The sequence below is a fragment of the Saccopteryx bilineata genome, chromosome 3, assembly GCF_036850765.1.
Source record: "Saccopteryx bilineata isolate mSacBil1 chromosome 3, mSacBil1_pri_phased_curated, whole genome shotgun sequence".
NCBI lineage: Eukaryota > Metazoa > Chordata > Mammalia > Chiroptera > Emballonuridae > Saccopteryx > Saccopteryx bilineata.
In genome coordinates, this window is record NC_089492.1 from 223,234,696 (window position 1) to 223,253,244 (window position 18,549).

Consider the following 18,549-nt stretch of genomic DNA (forward strand, 5'->3'; position numbering starts at 1 on the left):
TGAGCAGAGTGCCGCCCTTAGGTCCCTCCTGTGAAGCCGCAGCGCTCCCCGTCGACCGGAGTCAGAGGGGTGCGGTGTTTTGTTTTTTGGCTCACAGGACGTCCTGGCCCTTTATAAAGCTTTTGCGGCACATTGCACTCGATAAGAAAGACCTCATTCCAGTCTACGGTCTAGAACTCGAGCATCATTTCCAGGCCTGTCAAGCTGGTGAGGGAGCCCGTATAGTCAAGCAGGCATTTGAGAACCTGTGTCCAAAGTTTTATCTTCTATCTACCCCATTTCCTACGGGGTTGCTTCTAGGCTAGAAACCTGGGTTTTTAAAATATAAACTTCTCTCTTTATCCCAGTGTTAAAACTAAAGGTTGTGTTCTGAACTTTGAAGATTGCTTTTACCCCTTTAGTTCCACTGGCTTGATGCAAGCCTGGTCAATTTTTGCCTACACTACTGCAGTTATTGTATCTTGTTTTCCCCTAGGCTTCCAAACCCCCTTACTTAGATGCTAGATTAGTCTTCTTAAAATGTAGACCTGATCAGGTTATTCTTCTGATTGAATCCTTACAGTGCTTTCCCATTGCATACAGAATAAAGTTAACATCATGATCTGGCCTCTACTTTTCCAGTCTTCATATTGGAGCCCATTCTCCCCACCATCTCAGTTCGTTGAGCTTTGGTCAGTGGACAACAAACTTTTTGAATACATGTTCCCACCATTTAAAAAGTATATTGAGGATATACTCTATATATTGATAAATTAATGCTAATTTATATATTCAGTATTTATAACATATTTTTGAGATAATACAAATATGAATAGAAGTTCTATTTTCCTTCTTTAAGCTAGCGGATTATCTTGTGTACTTTATTTTGGACCATTCTTTATTTCTTTTTTTGACTGTTACTGTGTTTTTTCACATTACCATGTTTGATAGTTCTTGTTTCTTCTGTCCATTTACTAACATGCAGTAAAAGCATAACCTCTGTAGAAGTTTTCTCTATCCCTTTCCTTTGATTTTACTGTTGTAATTTGTACACTAAACTAGGATAGCTCTCCTAGATTATAACCCGTGTATGCTTTGTGCTTTTATTCCATCATTTTTCACTTGGAGTACAATAGCTTTCTCACTGCTTCATGTCAAGTCCTTTTTTCTTCCTTCCAGTTTGTACTCCAAGCCAAAGCCAGGGTAACTATTAAAAATGCAAATTGATCATATCAATCATGTACATCTTAATATTGCTTTTAGGATAAAGAACCCAATCTCTATTATGGCCTGTATACAAGGCCTTGCAAACTTGGCCCCTGCTTATACCTCCAGTTCTCTCTTTCAAAATTGTAGTTGTGCAAATCTATCAGTTTCTCAAAACCTTTGAGCCCCATCTGCTATTAGGGCCCATATTTTCTCTGGAACTCTCTTTCCTCTTATCTTCACCTTTGGATCCTAATCCAAATGTCACTTCTCTGGGAAAAATTTCCATAACCCTCCCACACCCTAACCCGCAGATTAGGTCATTTCCCCGTTACAGGCTTATGATACTGTGTATCTTACCTTTATAGAATTTATAGGTTGTCTTTATCTGCTTAATGTGTGTAGCAAATTGGATAGTAATCTCTTTGGAGACAAGTACTATGATTGTTTTTGTCCATCATTGTATTCTGAGCACTTAGGACAGTTGCTGGCACATGGTGCCCAATGAAGTGATGTATGAATGAATGTTACATTGTAATGTGTTTGCATGCTTGTCTTCCTTATTGAATTCCAGGATTCTTGAGAGAAGCAGCACTTTTCAGTGATTTTTGTATCTCTGTACATTACATGGTGTCTGATACATAGTACATATTGTACTCCATTAACTACATGTAGAATGAATAACTTTGCAATGCCCAATTGCCTATAAACAATCACAAAGGAGTTCTAACATCTCAAGTTTTTCACGATAGTCCTAATGTAAGAATTTTGGACCTGGAAGGGATATTCAGCTCTATTTTCTACATGAGGAGAGTCAAGTCTAAACAGCTAAATGACTTACCCCGGTCTCCTAGTCAGGTGAGGGATATGACCTGGGCAAACACCCATATCTTAAAATTCCCAAACCAGTGCTTTGTCCACTATAGCACATTGCTTTTTTTTTTTTTGAATTTTGAAGGGTTTTATTAAAGGAGGGGATTTATTAAATATGCCAGCTGCATAACGCTGACATGGGGCATTTGCAGACCCAAATCACTTGTGCTGGGCACAGTCCTTGTGGCAGGTTATATACATTTGCTCTCTCACACACAGGTTGGGAAAAGGAGGAGGGGGATGGGACATAATTCATTAGCAAGCTTACACCATTTGTCTATAGGATTTTTTAAAAAAGTTTTTATTATTTTTTTATTTTTTTACAGAGACAGAGTCAGAAAGAGGGATAGATAGAGACAGACAGACAGGAACAGAGAGAGATGAGAAGCATCAATCATCAGTTTTTCGTTGTGGCACCTTAGTTGTTCATTGATTGCTTTCTCATATGTGCCTTGACTGTGGGCCTTCAGCAGACCAAGTAACCCCTTGCACAAGCCAGCGACCTTGGTTCTAAGCTGGTGAGCTTTTGCTCAAACCAGATGAGCCCACGCTCAAGCTAGCGACTTCAGAGTCTCGAACCTGGGTCCTCGGCATCCCAGTTCGGTGCTCTATCCACTGCACCACCGCCTGGTCAGGCAAAAACATTTTTACACATCAAAACTTACAAGGTAATAGCAAAAATGTTATTCCACGTATTAAAAGATATTCCTAAATTTTCTAGTGTTCATTTCTAGTGATATCATAGCCATCATGATGTGCAAGGCATGCATTACTCATGTGCTTGTGGTGATGCTGGTTTAAACAAATCTACTGCACTGCCAGTCATATAAAGTATAGTGCATAAAATTATGTATAGTACATAATACTTGTTAATGATAATACATGACTAAGTTACTGGTTTATGCATTTACTACACTATTGTTATTTTAGAGTGAACTCTTTATACTAATAAAAAAATTTGCTGTAAGTAATATAGCACATTGCTTTTTAAAGCATCTAGGTAGCTTTTGACAAAGGTTAAAAAAAGTGTGTGTGTGTGTGAATGACTCACACAAATTTGAGTGAATTTTTAAATTTCATTCTCCCTGAAATTTTCTTGCCAGCTGAACATTAAAGCAGCTAACAGTTGTTATACAATAACCAGGTTCCAGTCACCATTCCTACATCCTGTGAGTGGGGTAACATTACCTTTTATAGATGGGGAAATGGAGGCACAGAGCAGTTAAGCAACTTTCCTGAGTTTATTCAGGCAATAAATAATGCCCAGATTTGAATCCAAGAAGTTTGATTGGCCTAGTAATTAATACTGTTTGGGAGCAGATCTGAGGTCACTACGATTTATATTTGTTATTATTTTAATATATACTAAAAATAATGTTCATTAGGTATCTGGATGTGAGGTTTATGCCTGCAAATAAAGTCAGACTCACTTTAACAGATTAGTGAAATGGTACATGGCAGTGTGCTCAAGAATGTGCTCAAATATATTGGTGAGTTCAAGTAAAGTAACTGGAAGCACACAGAGTACAAATACTGAATGAAATTTCAACAGGAAGGATATTAATTGTTATGTGTAGAATCAAGATATGAAATAAGTCATTCAAAATTTGAAGACCAAAAGGAAAACAAGAAGCATATAAGGAAGAAATGGCTGGGATAAAAATGTTTAAAAACAAACAAATAATGCCCCCTAACAAAAAATAAAATTTTTTATTTGTCATAAGGTTAAAACTAGACTCTTTATAAACTTACATAATGATGACCTACCGTTATTACAATTAAAAACTGCATGAATCTTACCTGTTCTTTACCAGTTTTTATTCTGGGAAATGTGACTTCCTTCTAATCTCTTTGCTGTTATTTGACTGACAGGATCAAGCAGAGCAGTTCTTTAGAAGTGGCCACACAAACAACTGGGCTGTTTTGGTAAGTATAATCTATAAAGGTATACCACGGTGTTCACCTTAGGTATGTGTCTGAGAACTTTTTCATGAATCAAATTTTTGAAAATGAAATTTATATCTTATAATAGAAATTCTTTATTTTGATTTGCTGTATTTGAAGTTGACTGTATTAACCAGTAATATTCTTTGCCTTCAATATATCTATCAAGTGGTTATATGTTAATAATTATAAGAATAAATTAGGGGTGCTGTTTTTAAAGGAAGCCTTAAATAAAATATACAGTTAATTTAATGATGGAAAATAGTAATTGTATTTTTTATTTATAATATTAGTATAGAAATACCCTTAGGCTGTTTTATTTTTATTAAAATTTTTTTCTCTTTACAAAAGTGTATGATCATTGTAGAAAATTCAGTTAATACCAAAAAACTTAGAAGACATGTTAATTTTATGTTATATGAATTTCATCTTAATTAAAAAAAAAGGACAGGAAAAATATCTTCAAGTCTTGCATGCCAAAATCAACATTTTGGTGAACATTCTTCTAATTTTCTCTCTCTTCATGCGTAAGCATAATGATATATGATTTTATATACAAGGATCATATTATACCTGCTATTTTACAATTCCTTTGTAGTATAGTTTGGAGAATCTTTCCCTGCCAGTAGATTTGGGACACATAATCTTTTCCAAAGGCTGTATTGTTTCTCTTTTATGAATGTATGATAATTTCCAATTCATGCATTTAGATCCTAAATTTTTCATTATTTTCAACAGGGCTATGTTGGACATCCTTATACACATATCTTTGTGAAGTTGACTGCTTTTCTTTTTAGGATAAACTCCTATGAAGTCACGGAGCACAACTGCCCTCCTGAAATGCTACACTTCTTTTTCTAATCTCAAGTCAATTGTGTATTATTAATATTTATCTTTTCTTTTTGATTGCTGGGCAGGAAATTAAATTTTGTTTTAATCTGCACTGTTTTGATTCTTTTTTAATTTTTCTTATTTTTTTTCTTCTTTTCCAAGGGGGAGGAGAGGAGATAGAGAGACAGACTCCCCGCATGTGCCCTGACTGGGATCCATCCGACGACCCATGTCTGGGGCTGATGCTTTGCCCATTGAGGCCATGCGTGCAACCAGGTTATTTTTAGTGCTTCAGGCAGAGGCTCCATGGAACCATCCTCAGCGTCTGGGGCCATTATGCTCAAATCAGTAGAGCCATGGCTGTGGGAGAGGAAGAGAAAAAAAGAAAAAAAGGGGAGGGGTAGAGAAGCAAATGGTTGCTTCTGTGTGCCCTGAGTGGAAATTGAACCTGGGACTTTCACTTCCCAGACTGATGCTCTACCACTGAGCCAACCAACCAGGGCCTGTTTTGATTCTTAGTTTTGTTTATTAGCTCACTTTTTTCCTTTGCCTTTTTTTTGTAGTTGTTGGTATGAATTGTCTTTATCTGGATTCATAAATTTGTATTTTTAATATTCCAAATAGAATACATGTGATCAATTTTTTTTCTTTCCTTTTTTTTTTTTTTTTTTACCACGTGGGGGGTAGGTTGAGGGGACAGACAGATAGGAAGGAAAGGGATGAGAGATGAGAAGCATCAACTCATAATTGCAGCATCTTAGTTATTCATTGATTGCTTTCTCACATGTGCTGTGACTGGGGACTCCAGCTGAGCCAGTGACCCCTTGCTCAAGCCAGCGACCTTGGGCTCAAGCCAGCAGTCTTGGGCTTCAAGCAAGTGATCTTTGGGCTCAAGCCAGTGACCATGCGGTCATGTCTAGGATTCCACGCTCAAATCGGCAACCCCATGCTCAAAGCCATTGACCTTGGGGTTTTGACCCTGGGTCCTCGGTGTTCTAGGCCAACACTTTATCCATTGCACCACTACCAGTCAGGCAATTTTGTTTTTCTTTTGCTTGGAAAGTATTTGGATAATAGTTTACTATTGGAGATTCATTTAATGATATTTACGTGATTAGAAGATACAATAAATTTGACTTAGTGGAAAAAATGTATAAAAGGATCTACTGGAAGAAAAGGTGAAAAAATAAAGAGGCAAGAAAGGAAGCTGATTTTTGTGAAAATGGAAGGGTTCAAAGAATGTATAGCATTTCAAAGCCAGTAACTCTTGTTGGAAAAGGAGGAATAATTGGGGAACTAAGAATACAGTGGGAATACAAGGGAGATGAGTAGAGGAATTCCATCAGAAGTGTAGAACAAACATTTACAACTATAATCAACTTCACTAAGGTCAAAGGGAGATTGAACGTTTAAGGCCTTGTAAGTTCCAGATAGTCAGGTTGGTTAGAGCATTGTCCCTAAGTGCAGAGGCTGCTGGTTCGATTCCTGGTCAGGGCACATGCAGGGGCAGTTTGATGTTCCTCTCTCTCTCTTTCTCCCTTCCTCTCTTGCTAAATTCAATAAATAAAAATTTAAAAAATGTTAAGGTATTTATCTACAGGTTGCTAGAAGTAAATAAAGAGTGATTATAATTGCTATAAATATTTGTATTCAAGATAACTTTACTGTGATTAAATAGAACACTAAAATATGGGTTTATGGCTCATTTTCTTGTTTTCCAGAATAGAATGTCTTCTATATCCCACCCCTCACAAGAGATTTTATGAAGGAATTGAACAAAAAGCTGCTTGAGATAATAGACAGGTGTTCCATGACCACTTACTAGTCAGGAAACTATTAGGAGGCAGGCCATGATCTACCAATCTGAGAGGATAAGGTGCTTTACGGGAAACTAAGGGCTCTTCTGTGATTAGTCTACGGGAATTCTTAAAATGCAGTAACTGCCTGTGTGTAGACAACTAATTGCTACTGGACTTATTCTTTAAAAAAAGAGCCTGTTAGGTTATACTGAACACACATTAAAGCCTTCCTTGTTTTGGAAACCTCTAACCAGGTGCCTCCCCAATCTCAGTAACCTGGGTTTCAGGTGAGAGAGGTGAAAAAGAATTATTACTGAGCATTCCACAGTGACTGTAGTTTTCATATTTTGTATAATATTGATATTTTACACATTAACCCAGACTTACTATAATGAGACTTCAATAAATTATACTTTCTTAAATGGAAAATTATGAGATTTGGCCAGGGCCAACTTGGAAGTAGTAAACATGCATTTCTTTCAGTGTTACATAATTCAGATTAAAAATATATATATATTTTTCTAGTTTGAATTAATTTTTTAGTATTGATTAGATGACCACAGGTAAATGCCATGCCCCTTTGATACTGTAATATGACAGAAAACTTTTGCCACCACAGGGAGGTGAAGGAAAATTGGATTCTGTTTTGGCCTTAGTATCTACTTTGAATGAAATATTTTGCCTCTAATAAAATAAAGTTATAAATTTTTTTTAAATGTACAGTATTGAAGGAAATAAGCTGAAAAGTTATTATTGTACCCCTCTTTGGCTCTCATTTTTATTTTTTTTATCACTGTTACCAGTTTCTTCTGTGTCTTTTTAGAAATTTCCAATGCATATAATCACATTTCTGGTTACCCCTGCCTCCTTTTAAAAAGATAAATGGATCATACCACATATTTTTTTCCAACTTGCTTTTTTTTTTATAATCCATTCCGTGAATACATATAATAATGTAAATTGGTATTTTCTTGTCCTGTCTTTTTTCCACCTTAACTTTATGTATTGTAAATTGCTGGTGAAAATGAGGACAGTTTCCTAGGCTTATGCTCATTAAATACAGTAATAGATGACAAAATCCTTTTGGGTATAGTAAAGTGCACTAAACACATTGGTTTTTATTGTAACTAGTTCAGATATAAATTATATTGGTTCTGCTCAAGTTAGGGAACTCATAGATTCTCTGCTACTGATGGGTAGTGATTTTATTTCTACCATTTTGGTTTTAATATTTGCTACTACAGGCAATGTTGTAGTGAAAATCCTTGAACACATATTTTTGCATACTTATATGAGCTAAATTAAAAGGTAAATACATTTTCAAACTTAACCCTTTGAATAGTGAGTTTTTTTCATGCTCGTTGACCTGCAGTAGTAAGTTTCTTTTCAAAAAATGAAATTAGTTTCAGTTACATACAGTTTTATTAACTTAAAATCATGTTTGTTTGATAACCAATTTATGGAAACAAGAAGAACATACATTTGCCTTTTTTTAATGTTGCCTTACACATTTATTTATTTATTTATTTAATTTTTTGCCTTACACATTTTTAAAGTAAAAAATTTTGTTATCTCCTGGATGATCAGGAGGCACGAGGATATACATAAACGTTCATACTACTACTCAAAGGATTAATGTGTATTGCGTATTACAGTTTTAGAATTATTTTAGTCTACATTCCCATCAGTAGGATACGTGTATTCATTTCCCTGTATTTTTACTAATATGAATTGTCAGACTTTTGGTTACTTTCAATTCAATTTGCGTTTTTTAAATTATTATAGAAGTTGAGCATCTGTAGGAGTTTTATTGTACATGTTTAATACTCTTGTCATGAAATATTTGCTCTCAATCTTTGCTTATTTTTCAAAATTGGGTTTTTTAAATTGCATTATGGTTATTTCAAGTTTTTCATTTGTTAGGATTTTATGGTGTTTTTTACATACGAAGTTTTACATTTTTATGTAGTCAAAATCAAAAACTTTAGTCTTTTATTGGATTCCATGTTGAAAATTTATTTTAATAAAAGAATTTTGTAGTTCCTTCCTATTTGCCGGGATAAGAATATTTATGCTAGTCTCAAAACTGCTGTTACCTTTACTATCAGCAGAGCCATGTGGTAGGAAGTAGGAGGGTGCTTGGTGGATTGATACAACCACTGACCCCAGTCTCTGTTGCCTCTTTTGGAATGGATGCTCAAGAGGGCTGACTTTTGAGGCGTGCTGTTAGATTTTTCTAGTACTTTGCTATCATTTTTAGGAATGTTACTTTTTTAGAATACCATTTTGTGTCACTTTAGAACTTCTGTTTTCTATGTCAATATAAAAAAATTGCAAAACATTCTAATAGTGCAGTTTTGTAAGTGTAAAACTAGTTTGAATTGTTTCTATTTTCTGTTCAGTTTAACAGCTTTATAATTAATTTTCTTACATATGTATAAAACTTTTGCATGTTATATTTTAGTCTAAACTAAAATTAGGAAGCAATCGAGTAAAAGGAATATTACTGATATATAACCTATGGCAGTTAATTTTTTTTTTCCTATTCTGTGAAGAGATTATGTGCGCTGTCTTTGAGTTTAAAGAATTTAATCTTTTAGAAACAGGAGTATTATAGAATCACATAAATTGAGAGTAACTAAGTTGATTCACTGTTTGATTAAATTTCCCAAAGATTTGTTTTTTCTTAAGCTGAGTGGTCTTTTTATTTCATGCTAATTATGAAAGACCTCTCCCTAGAGAAATGATTCTCTAACTTCCTGGCTTATTTTGATTTATAAAAATAATGTTTGTTTTAATACTTTAGGTGTGTACATCCCGCTTCTGGTTTAATTATCGACATGTGGCAAATACTCTTTCTGTTTATAGAAGTGTGAAGAGGCTAGGTATTCCTGACAGGTAAGAATTCTTAATAAAGCATGACTTTGAACCTTAAGGAAAATTACCTTTAGATGATTGTTATTATATAGTATTTTCTGTGTTGTTTTCGGAAAAGGTAAGGAAACTTGAAAAATTTTTGTTGTTGTTGTTAGAACATATCACCACATACTTGACCAGAACAACTTATGTATAGTAACTTAGTTAAGGCTGTAATGGAAAATTATATAAACCATCAGTCAATACTAAGGTGAAAAGATTTGATGAAGTATAATTGTTTAGTGTGATTTATTTAATCATTAAATGCCTCGATGTGGGTTTTTAATTGCAGACAATAAAAGACAATTCTGAGATTCAAATAGAAAAGGAATTACTGAAAGCATATTGATTAGTACACCAAATTGGTAGGAAGGCTGGAGCTCTTAATCGTCAAGAACAAGGAAGCCTAGGTAGCAGCGAAGACATATCTAAAAAGTGTGACATAAAACCAGTCCAATCTAATGACAGTAATGCAGCTGCAAATTGCTGTCTAGACTCAGCTGCTACCATTGCCTTTGGAAACTTAATGTTGATATTGCTGCCTGCTGCCAAAATCCAGCCTTTGCTGTCCCAGCTTCTTAGTCTTGCGCTCTTAATTTAAAGACCTTGGAGGGATGTCCTATTGGCAGAGCATAGATTAAGTATAGATTAAGTGCTTTTGTCTATACTCCAGGAGGTTGTGGGGGCTGAGTGACAGGAAGAACTACAATGTGGCATTGTATATAGGGGTGTGGGCTCTGGCTTCTATGACGACTTGTAAAGTGGGATATTTCCAAATTATGTGAGGGAGTTCAGATACTGGGCGGCACCTCTACACCTTCGCCCTCAGATCCACAGCCTCTGCATTTGGTTTGTCAGACAGGAGAGGTCTGTTTTTGCTAATACCAAAGCAGTTATAGAAGAGAGTGCAGTCAACTCAGTTGTTTAGGTTTCATTTATTTAGTCCTCTGTTCTTTATCTGTGAGGCAGTGTGCGGAGAGAGCTTTGCAGTCAGACACATCTGAGTTTGAAATACGGGTTTAGTGGTGATTTTGATAAGTCACTTGGCCATGCTAATCCTGTTTCCTCAGCTAGAATGTGGTGACAATACTCTCTTTGCGGGTTCAGGTTCTTGCAGTAAAAAGCAAATAGAGATACGTAGAAAGTGCGCAGGCGCGGAAAGGCAGCAAGTGACTCAGGAAACAAAAGTTATATTCCTGTAAATAGATCGTTTTAATTTGAGAAGCTGACAAGAACTATAATTTAATTCCTGTATTTTCAATAGAACTTAAGGCTACTATAATATTACTATTTTTTAAAAAATAATTGGCCCTGGCCGGTTGGCTCAGCGGTAGAGCGTTGGCCTGGCGTGTGGGGGATCTGGGTTTGATTTCCGGCCAAGGCACATAGGAGAAGTGCCCATTTGCTTTTCCACCCTGCCCCCCTCCTTCCTCTCTGTCTCTCTCTTCCCCTCCCGCAGCCAAGGCTCCATTGGAGCAAAGATGGCCCGGGCGCTGGGGATGGCTCCTTGGCCTCTGCCCCAGGCGCTAGAGTGGCTCTGGTCGCGGCAGAGCGATGCCCCGGAGGGGCAGAACGTCGCCCCTGGTGGGCGTACCGGGTGGATCCCGGTCGGGCGCATGCGGGAGTCTGTCTGTCTCTCCCCGTTTCCAGCTTCAGGAAAAAAAATAATAAATAAAAAAAATAAAAAAATAAGTCTGAGAAAGGATGGTTAGTTATATCAAGTATACAGGTATTATTCTTGTAATTAGCCAATTATAATTTGTCAGTTGTTTCTCCTTAGGAGGTCTATATACGGTTAATCCTTTGGTTTTTAACCCTTGTTGCTTCTATACCCTGGGTGCTGCTCTAGGCAGCTACAGTGCATGGTTTGGCAAGTTTCCACCTTGGTAAATGAGTCTTTGAGTCTTTGTTTGATCCATAAGTCATTAGGAAATGTGTAAATGGTTTAAGTAAGATTTAGATGGACTTTTTAAAAGTAGAACATAACTGTAGGATATTTTATATATTATAATTAATAGGTTTGTCCCAGGGTATCTGAAGAATATTTTTTAAATGCTCATTCTTGTTTCAAATGATTGCCTGTCTGGTTTATAAAGTCTGTTGGGGAATGAAGTGGGGTTTTAGTTGGTGGTTTAGCCGTTTGTTATTTAACAAACAGAAATCAAAGAAAAGGTTTTCACCTGTTATGGTGAATACTACTCTTTTGGTGACTTGTCCTACTTCTACCTGGAATTAAGTATAAAAATATAATTATAAGTACATTTTTATTCAGAAAGTTAAAAGTTATTATGAAATAACAGTTTAGAAACTTAATTATTAAGAATAATTTTGGTTTTAAATCTTGAATTTCAAGATGCAGTTTGCATTTATTTTATACATTATGGAACCTTTTCAAGTTAAACAATATTATTATAAGTTCTGTCATAGTCCAGATATGTATCCTGAGAGAAACGGTCACTTTATTTAGTAACACTTATGAGTAGAGTTCTGGCTTTTAAAAAAAAGTGTTTGCTTTCTTTAAAGGAGCAATTTACCTTTGTTTTGAAATGCAAAGTATTTGCATTTAGTTTTCCCATACATTTTGGTGGGAAATTAGTTCATTTCAAGTCATTTACTAGGCCCTGACTGGGTGGCTGAGTGTATAAAGCATCAACCCAGCACACCAGAAGCCACGGGTTCAACCCCAGTCAGGGCAGGAGGAAAAGCAACCAGCGAGTACACAACTAAATGGAACAACTAAGTGAAAGGACTTGATGCTTCTCTCTCTCTCTCCTCTCCCTCTTCTCTCTCCCTCCCCCTTCTCTCTCTTCCCCCTCTTCTCTCCCTCCCCCTTCTCTCTCCCTCCCCCCTTTTCTCTCCTTCCCACTTTTTTCTCTCCTGCTCCTTCTTCTCTCTCCTCCCCCTTCTTCTCTCTCCTTCCCCCTCTTTTCTCTCCCTCCTCCTCTTCTCTCCCTCTCTCTCTCTTTCCCAAATCAATGGACAAATAAAAAAAAATCACTTACTAAAATGCGTGTCACATGTGATTTCCTTTTTGAAAGTTCACATTGATTCGTAGTTCCATAGATCCTTTCTGAAATATCACATTAGTTATGTCACAACTTTTATTCTGATTCCCTCTGATCTTCTGATCAGAGTATGTGAAATTATTCTCTTTCCTTAAAATGGTTGTTTATATTTTCAGCTCAGTGCTCTCTAAACCTGGCTGTGATTCTGAATTACTTGTGGTGCACGTTGAAAACGTTGATTTCTCAGCTTCATTTCTGGAGATTCTAATTTATTAAATATGAAGCAAGGCCCAGACTTCAGTTCTATATGTGGTTCTGATATACAGTCAAGTTTAGGAAGTACAACTTTAACTTTTACCTGACCTTCCAAATTCACTTTAATACCTAAAAATATCATTTCCTGATCCTCTTTTTTGCTTCCATGTATCCTGTGTATACTTTGATTATAACATGATTATTACTAATTTATTATGTTTCTCTTACTAGATTATAAACTACTTGAAAGGAACAAGGATTATATTTTATTTTACTTTGTACTTCCAGCGTTGAGTGTTGTGCCGGCCAAATAGTCGGTGCTCAGTAAGTATTAGATAAATAAACACATGACTGAGAAATACTTTATCAATTAGACAGAGCGACACAAGTTTGCACTTTAAAAGCAAAAACATTTCTCTCGTCATTATGTGAGATTAATATTTCTAATTTAAACCTTTCATTCTTCATCTCTCCTTATTCATAAACTCTAGTATATGCAAAATAAAGTTCAAATCCCTTATGGTGGTACTCAAGGCTTTTGCAGACTGATTCCAAATACGATACTCTGATCATCTAATTTCAGTCTAGTCTTCTTGTGAGTCCGTGTAGTCTCTGTCATTGCCCTACACTGGGCCTTCCAACAGTCATTCCTTCCTCTCTTCTTTCTAGTTTCGTTACGCAAAAATTCAGTCCATGTATTTTCTAAAGCTTTCTAAGTCCTTCTTGCATAAATAATATTTTATTTATACTTGTACTATGGCATCTTTTTGTATGTATTGATCTTATTTTTTCAAGACTGGTTCTGACACTGTTTGTATTGCTCACAATGCATTCTTTGGTATATTGTGCAGTTGAATGAATGACTAGTTCCCTTGCTAAGTGGAACCTGGTTGGTCTAGACTGGAAAAGAAATATTTATAAATACTGCAAATTTATATCCTCTTTAAATCTTGTGTCTAAAACTGTACTGAGCTAAATGTATTCTGCAGTCGATTTTGTAAACTATTTCCTACCTTAGGGATCCATGAGTGGGTTGATCTTACCAGGGAATTTTTAATTCATTTCTTTCTGTCAGGTAGAAGTCAGTACGAGTCTGGCCTAAGACTAGTTAACTTCAACTTATTCCCTACTTTCCTACTCTTTAAGTTGCCTCGGGATGCACTGATTATATTTGGTCTGTTGATCATTTTAACTTCTTTCTCAAGTAATATATATTGGAATTGTAAGTGTGAATTCTGATTTTTTTTTTCTTCCATTTTTCTGAAGCTGGAAACAGGGAGAGACAGTCAGACAGACTCCCGCATGCGCCCGACCGGGATCCACCCAGCACGCCCACCAGGGGCGATGCTCTGCCCACCAGGGGGGCGATGCTCTGCCCATCCTGGGCGTCGCCATGTTGCTACCAGAGCCACTCTAGCGCCTGAGGCAGAGGCCACAGAGCCATGCCCAGCGCCCGGGCCATCTTTTGCTCCAATGGAGCCTTGGCTGCGGGAGGGGACGAGAGAGGCAGAGAGGAAAGCGCGGCGGAGGGGTGGAGAAGCAAATGGGCGCTTCTCCTATGTGCCCTGACCGGGAATCGAACCCTGATATTTTTTTTGTAAATTAAAAAAATTACTAATTGCCTGTTGTTTTTAAAATGTTGGTAATATAGCTTTTGACTATTGCTTTTTTATGCAAATGTGGATTAGATTGTATACGTAAGGCATTTTTTAAAGTAGAGCCTTAATAAGATATTTCAGGGATTTTTTTTTGTACTTTTTAAAATACAATATTTATTTAAAATAAAATAATATGGAGAAGGGCAGGACTGTTATGGTTCTTTGAAAATACTTGCGGCTGTTTCTCTAATGCGGTCAGCCAGAAGGGACCCCTGTATCCCATCTTCCTCTTCTCTCCACCCTGTGCCAAACATTCCTTACCCACCAAGGTTCACACCCGTTTTAGGGATTTTGTAATGAATCATTTCATTTATTTTTTGAGGCCTTTGTGAGAGACTGTATTTTTTCCCATTTTACTTATTAAAAATGGTTACTCAGTATGGTTAAATGACTTAATTAAGGTCCATTAAAGGCACAACTAATAGAAACAATTTGAATTCAGGTCTTTTGACTTTATGGCTGGAACATTTCTATTATATCATACCCATCTCCTCCTTAAGAAATTATTAAGTTAATATTTATGTAATGTTTATAATTAGAAGTTATTTTTAATATTAACTCCTGTTATTCTTATGGCATTCCTATAGAGTTTAGTATAATTATGCACACCAATTCTTTAATACATTATTAAATTAAAAAATATATGTATATCTAAATGATGAAATAGTGTTGGGTTGTTGTGAAAATAGTTATATGAATTTAATAAATGTAAGGAATGCCTCTCCTATGTTCCCATTTTTTTATTTGTTCCACACTTTTTGTTGTTGTCTAAGTCTTGACCATTTCACATTTCCCCATACTTCATGCTTCCTTATTTCATCACGTTTGTGACTGTAATAGCTTTGTAGCTGTTTGTTCCCCGTCTCTGGTTTCTTTCCCCTCCAACTCGTCCTACACACAGCTGTTAGAATTACTTTCTCTGACACTGCTTTTGTGTTTTACTCCCACGATCAAGAACCTGCAGTGACTTTCTGTTGTTTCTGTATAAAATTCAAAACTTTCAGTCAGCCTTTAGTTTTTAACTACTGCCTTGTTAATTCCAACTTACTATATTTATTTTTTTGTTATGACATCTGCTACATAATATTTAATCACTCCCGTCTTTTATTTTTTTTCTTTAGTATCATATTTATCCCACCTAGAACACTTGGAATATCCACTGTGCTATCATTTCCTGCTCATCTATCTTTCTTTTCTTTGTGTCATTGTGTATAACTTTGTAGAGTACTCTGTACAGGGCGGTAGTTGTGATTTTTAAAAAATCATTACAATTAATTTATAAAATTTTCTAAGTTAAATATATATTTAAAAATTTATTTTATAATACTGTTTTTATTTTATGACTTTGCCTTATTTTTTTATGACCAGAAGGACTGGAGCTGTAGTAAATGTGCTTTGTAATTAACTTGCACTATATTATTGTAGTTACTGTCCAGATAATATTAACTCCTGCCTTTGAATGTCTCGTCTTGTTTCCTGTCACTTCTCAACAGTATTTTCTCATATACTCCATAAAAATGTCAGTAATAATGTTTGAATATGGACATTTAGAATAGTGCAGAAGTTGAAATGTGTTCTAAGAAGGAGAATGATGACAAATGTAAAAGCAGATTTTTGCGTGGCCGTCTTGCTCTTATGTTTAGATAATAAGTAAGACCCATTTGCAAGAGTAAGGAGATGGTGAAGGGTTTTATGGAACAAAGGGGAAATATCTTTATTGATTTATAATGGAGAGGATGCTGAATAAGCAAGATACTTATTCCTTCTCAATATTGGAATGTCTTTATTATTGGCACTTTCCTCATATCTGATAACTTTCCTCATATCTTATTTTTTCAAATCATCTCTACTCTTCTTGGGTCTGGTTCTTTCATGTCTGCTTGTCAAGTTGTTAAAATCCTGCTCTTTTACCTTTGTCATTATTCTCCTCCTTAGAGCACATTTCAATTTTGATTTGTATCACAGTGACTTTTAGATTAACTTAGAATGGATTTTATGGTATTAAATATTCCAATTTATGCATAATATATATCTTCATTTAATTATGTGTTTAACAGCTTGAAACCAAGTTTTGTAATTTTTCATTTTTCTTCCATAAACATTTTGTTAGGATTTTTAGTTGTCATTTTTTTTGTTGATATTTTAAATGGTACTCTTTAAAAATATACATTTTCTTATTTCTGTTGTATATGAAGTTAGGTTTGTATATTGTTTTAGCAACTTGCTGAACTCTTATTAATTTTAATAATTTTACTATAAACTATTTTGCAAATCATATCTGTATTGGAGTTAATATCTACAATATATGAAGAACTCACACAACGTAGTGAAAAAAAATCCAATTTAAAAATGGACACAGGATCTGATTAGACATTTTTTAAAAAGACATATAGATGATTGACAGGTCCCTAAAAAGGTCTCAACATTAGTAATCATCAGGGAAATGCAAATCCAGAAACCACAATGAGATATCACTTCCCACCTGTTGGAATGGCTGCTATCAAAAAGATGTGATAACAAGTATCGGAGACGATTTGGACAGAAGAGAAGCCTGTGCACTGTTGGTGGGAATTTAATGGGTGTAGCCACTATGAAGAACAGTATGGAGGATTGTAAAAAGTTAAAAATAGAACTACTGAATGTTCAAGCAATCTTACTTTTGGGTATTTATCTGAAGGAACTGAAAACATTAACTCAAGAAGATATATACACCCTTATGCTTATTGCAATATTATTATTTACAGTTGCCAAGATATGGAAACAACCTAAGTGTCCATGGATGGATAAATAAAGAAAATATGGGATATATAAATAATGGAATACTTTTCAGCCATAAAAAATAAGTTTGAACAACATAATGGACATTGAGGAATTATGCTAAGTAAAATTAGATAGAGACAAATACTATAAATTCCATTTATGTGCAGGATCTAAAAAAAGCTGAACTCAAAAGATTCAGAGAACGGATATTGGTAGTTGCCGGAGGTGGGGATGGGTGAAATGGGTGAAAGTGGTTAAAAGGTATATAAACTTACAAGATTAATAAATTATAAGATTAATAAGTCCTGGGTATATAATGCACAACATGATATCTAAAAAAGTTAAAATGTACAAGCTCTAGAGTCACACCACAAAGACATATACCTACACTTGATTTTTTTAAAATTAAAAAAAATATATGCTTATTTTCTAAGAGAGAAGATGGGTGATAGTGAGACAGACTCCCGCATGCACCCTGACTGGGATCCACCTGGCAACCCCTGTCTGGGGCCGATGCTCTGGGCTTTGGGGTCATGCTTGCAGCCAAGCTATTTAGTGCCTGTGGTGGAGGTTCCATGGAGCCTTCCTCAAAGTCTAGGGCCAATATGCTAGAATCAGTCAAGCCATGGCTGTGGGAGGGGAAGAGAGAGGAAGTGAGAGAAGGGATAGGGGTGGAAAAAGCAGATGGTCACTTCTGTGTGCCTTGACCTAGAATCAAACCTGGGACATCTACATGCTGGGCCAGTGCTCTACCACTGAGCCAACTAGCCAGGATCGATTTTTCAATTTATTTTTTTCCCAAGACTTAACTAGTCATCAACAGTCTGGTTGGATGATTGTGCACCTTTATGAAAAGCCAGTCAAAAACATGGATGTCTTCTTTTCCCAGAAGAACAGCGCCATACATTGCTTTACATACTCTTACTAGTATGGTAAATCCACACTTATTAAGTTTCTCAATAATGTTGATTTAAGGTCTCATTGGTTGTATTGTACATAAAAAGAAATATTCTGTGTTTTTATGTGACTTCATGAGAGGCAGTTAATGCAAACCATGGTGATTTAGTTAAAAAAATACGAGGGTTATGAAAGAATTTAAAAAGTTGAATAGAGAAATGATTTAAAGAAACTTCAACACACTCCACTTGAAATTTTTAGTGCTTTGAAGTTGGGCGTAATGGGAAATGAAATGAACCTCCTAACAAGAATCAAACCTTCAATCTGAAATATTGAGCAATAGAAAGGAAGTGCATAGAAGCTTCCTTCATCTAGGTCAGAACTGGAGGATGCTGTGCATATTTCAATTCAGCACCTCTGTGTACA

General features: G+C 35.7%; 1 protein-coding gene across 1 annotated transcript in view; it reads left to right on the forward strand.

The window, feature by feature from the left end:
* The window catches only part of PIGK (phosphatidylinositol glycan anchor biosynthesis class K), a 127,549-nt gene that overhangs the window by 370 nt on the left and 108,630 nt on the right, over positions 1 to 18,549 (forward strand). The window contains exons 2-3 of the mRNA XM_066268870.1: positions 3,931 to 3,984; positions 9,439 to 9,530. Coding sequence (XP_066124967.1) covers positions 3,931 to 3,984; positions 9,439 to 9,530 — 146 coding nt within the window. The remainder of the gene's footprint in view (positions 1 to 3,930; positions 3,985 to 9,438; positions 9,531 to 18,549) is intronic.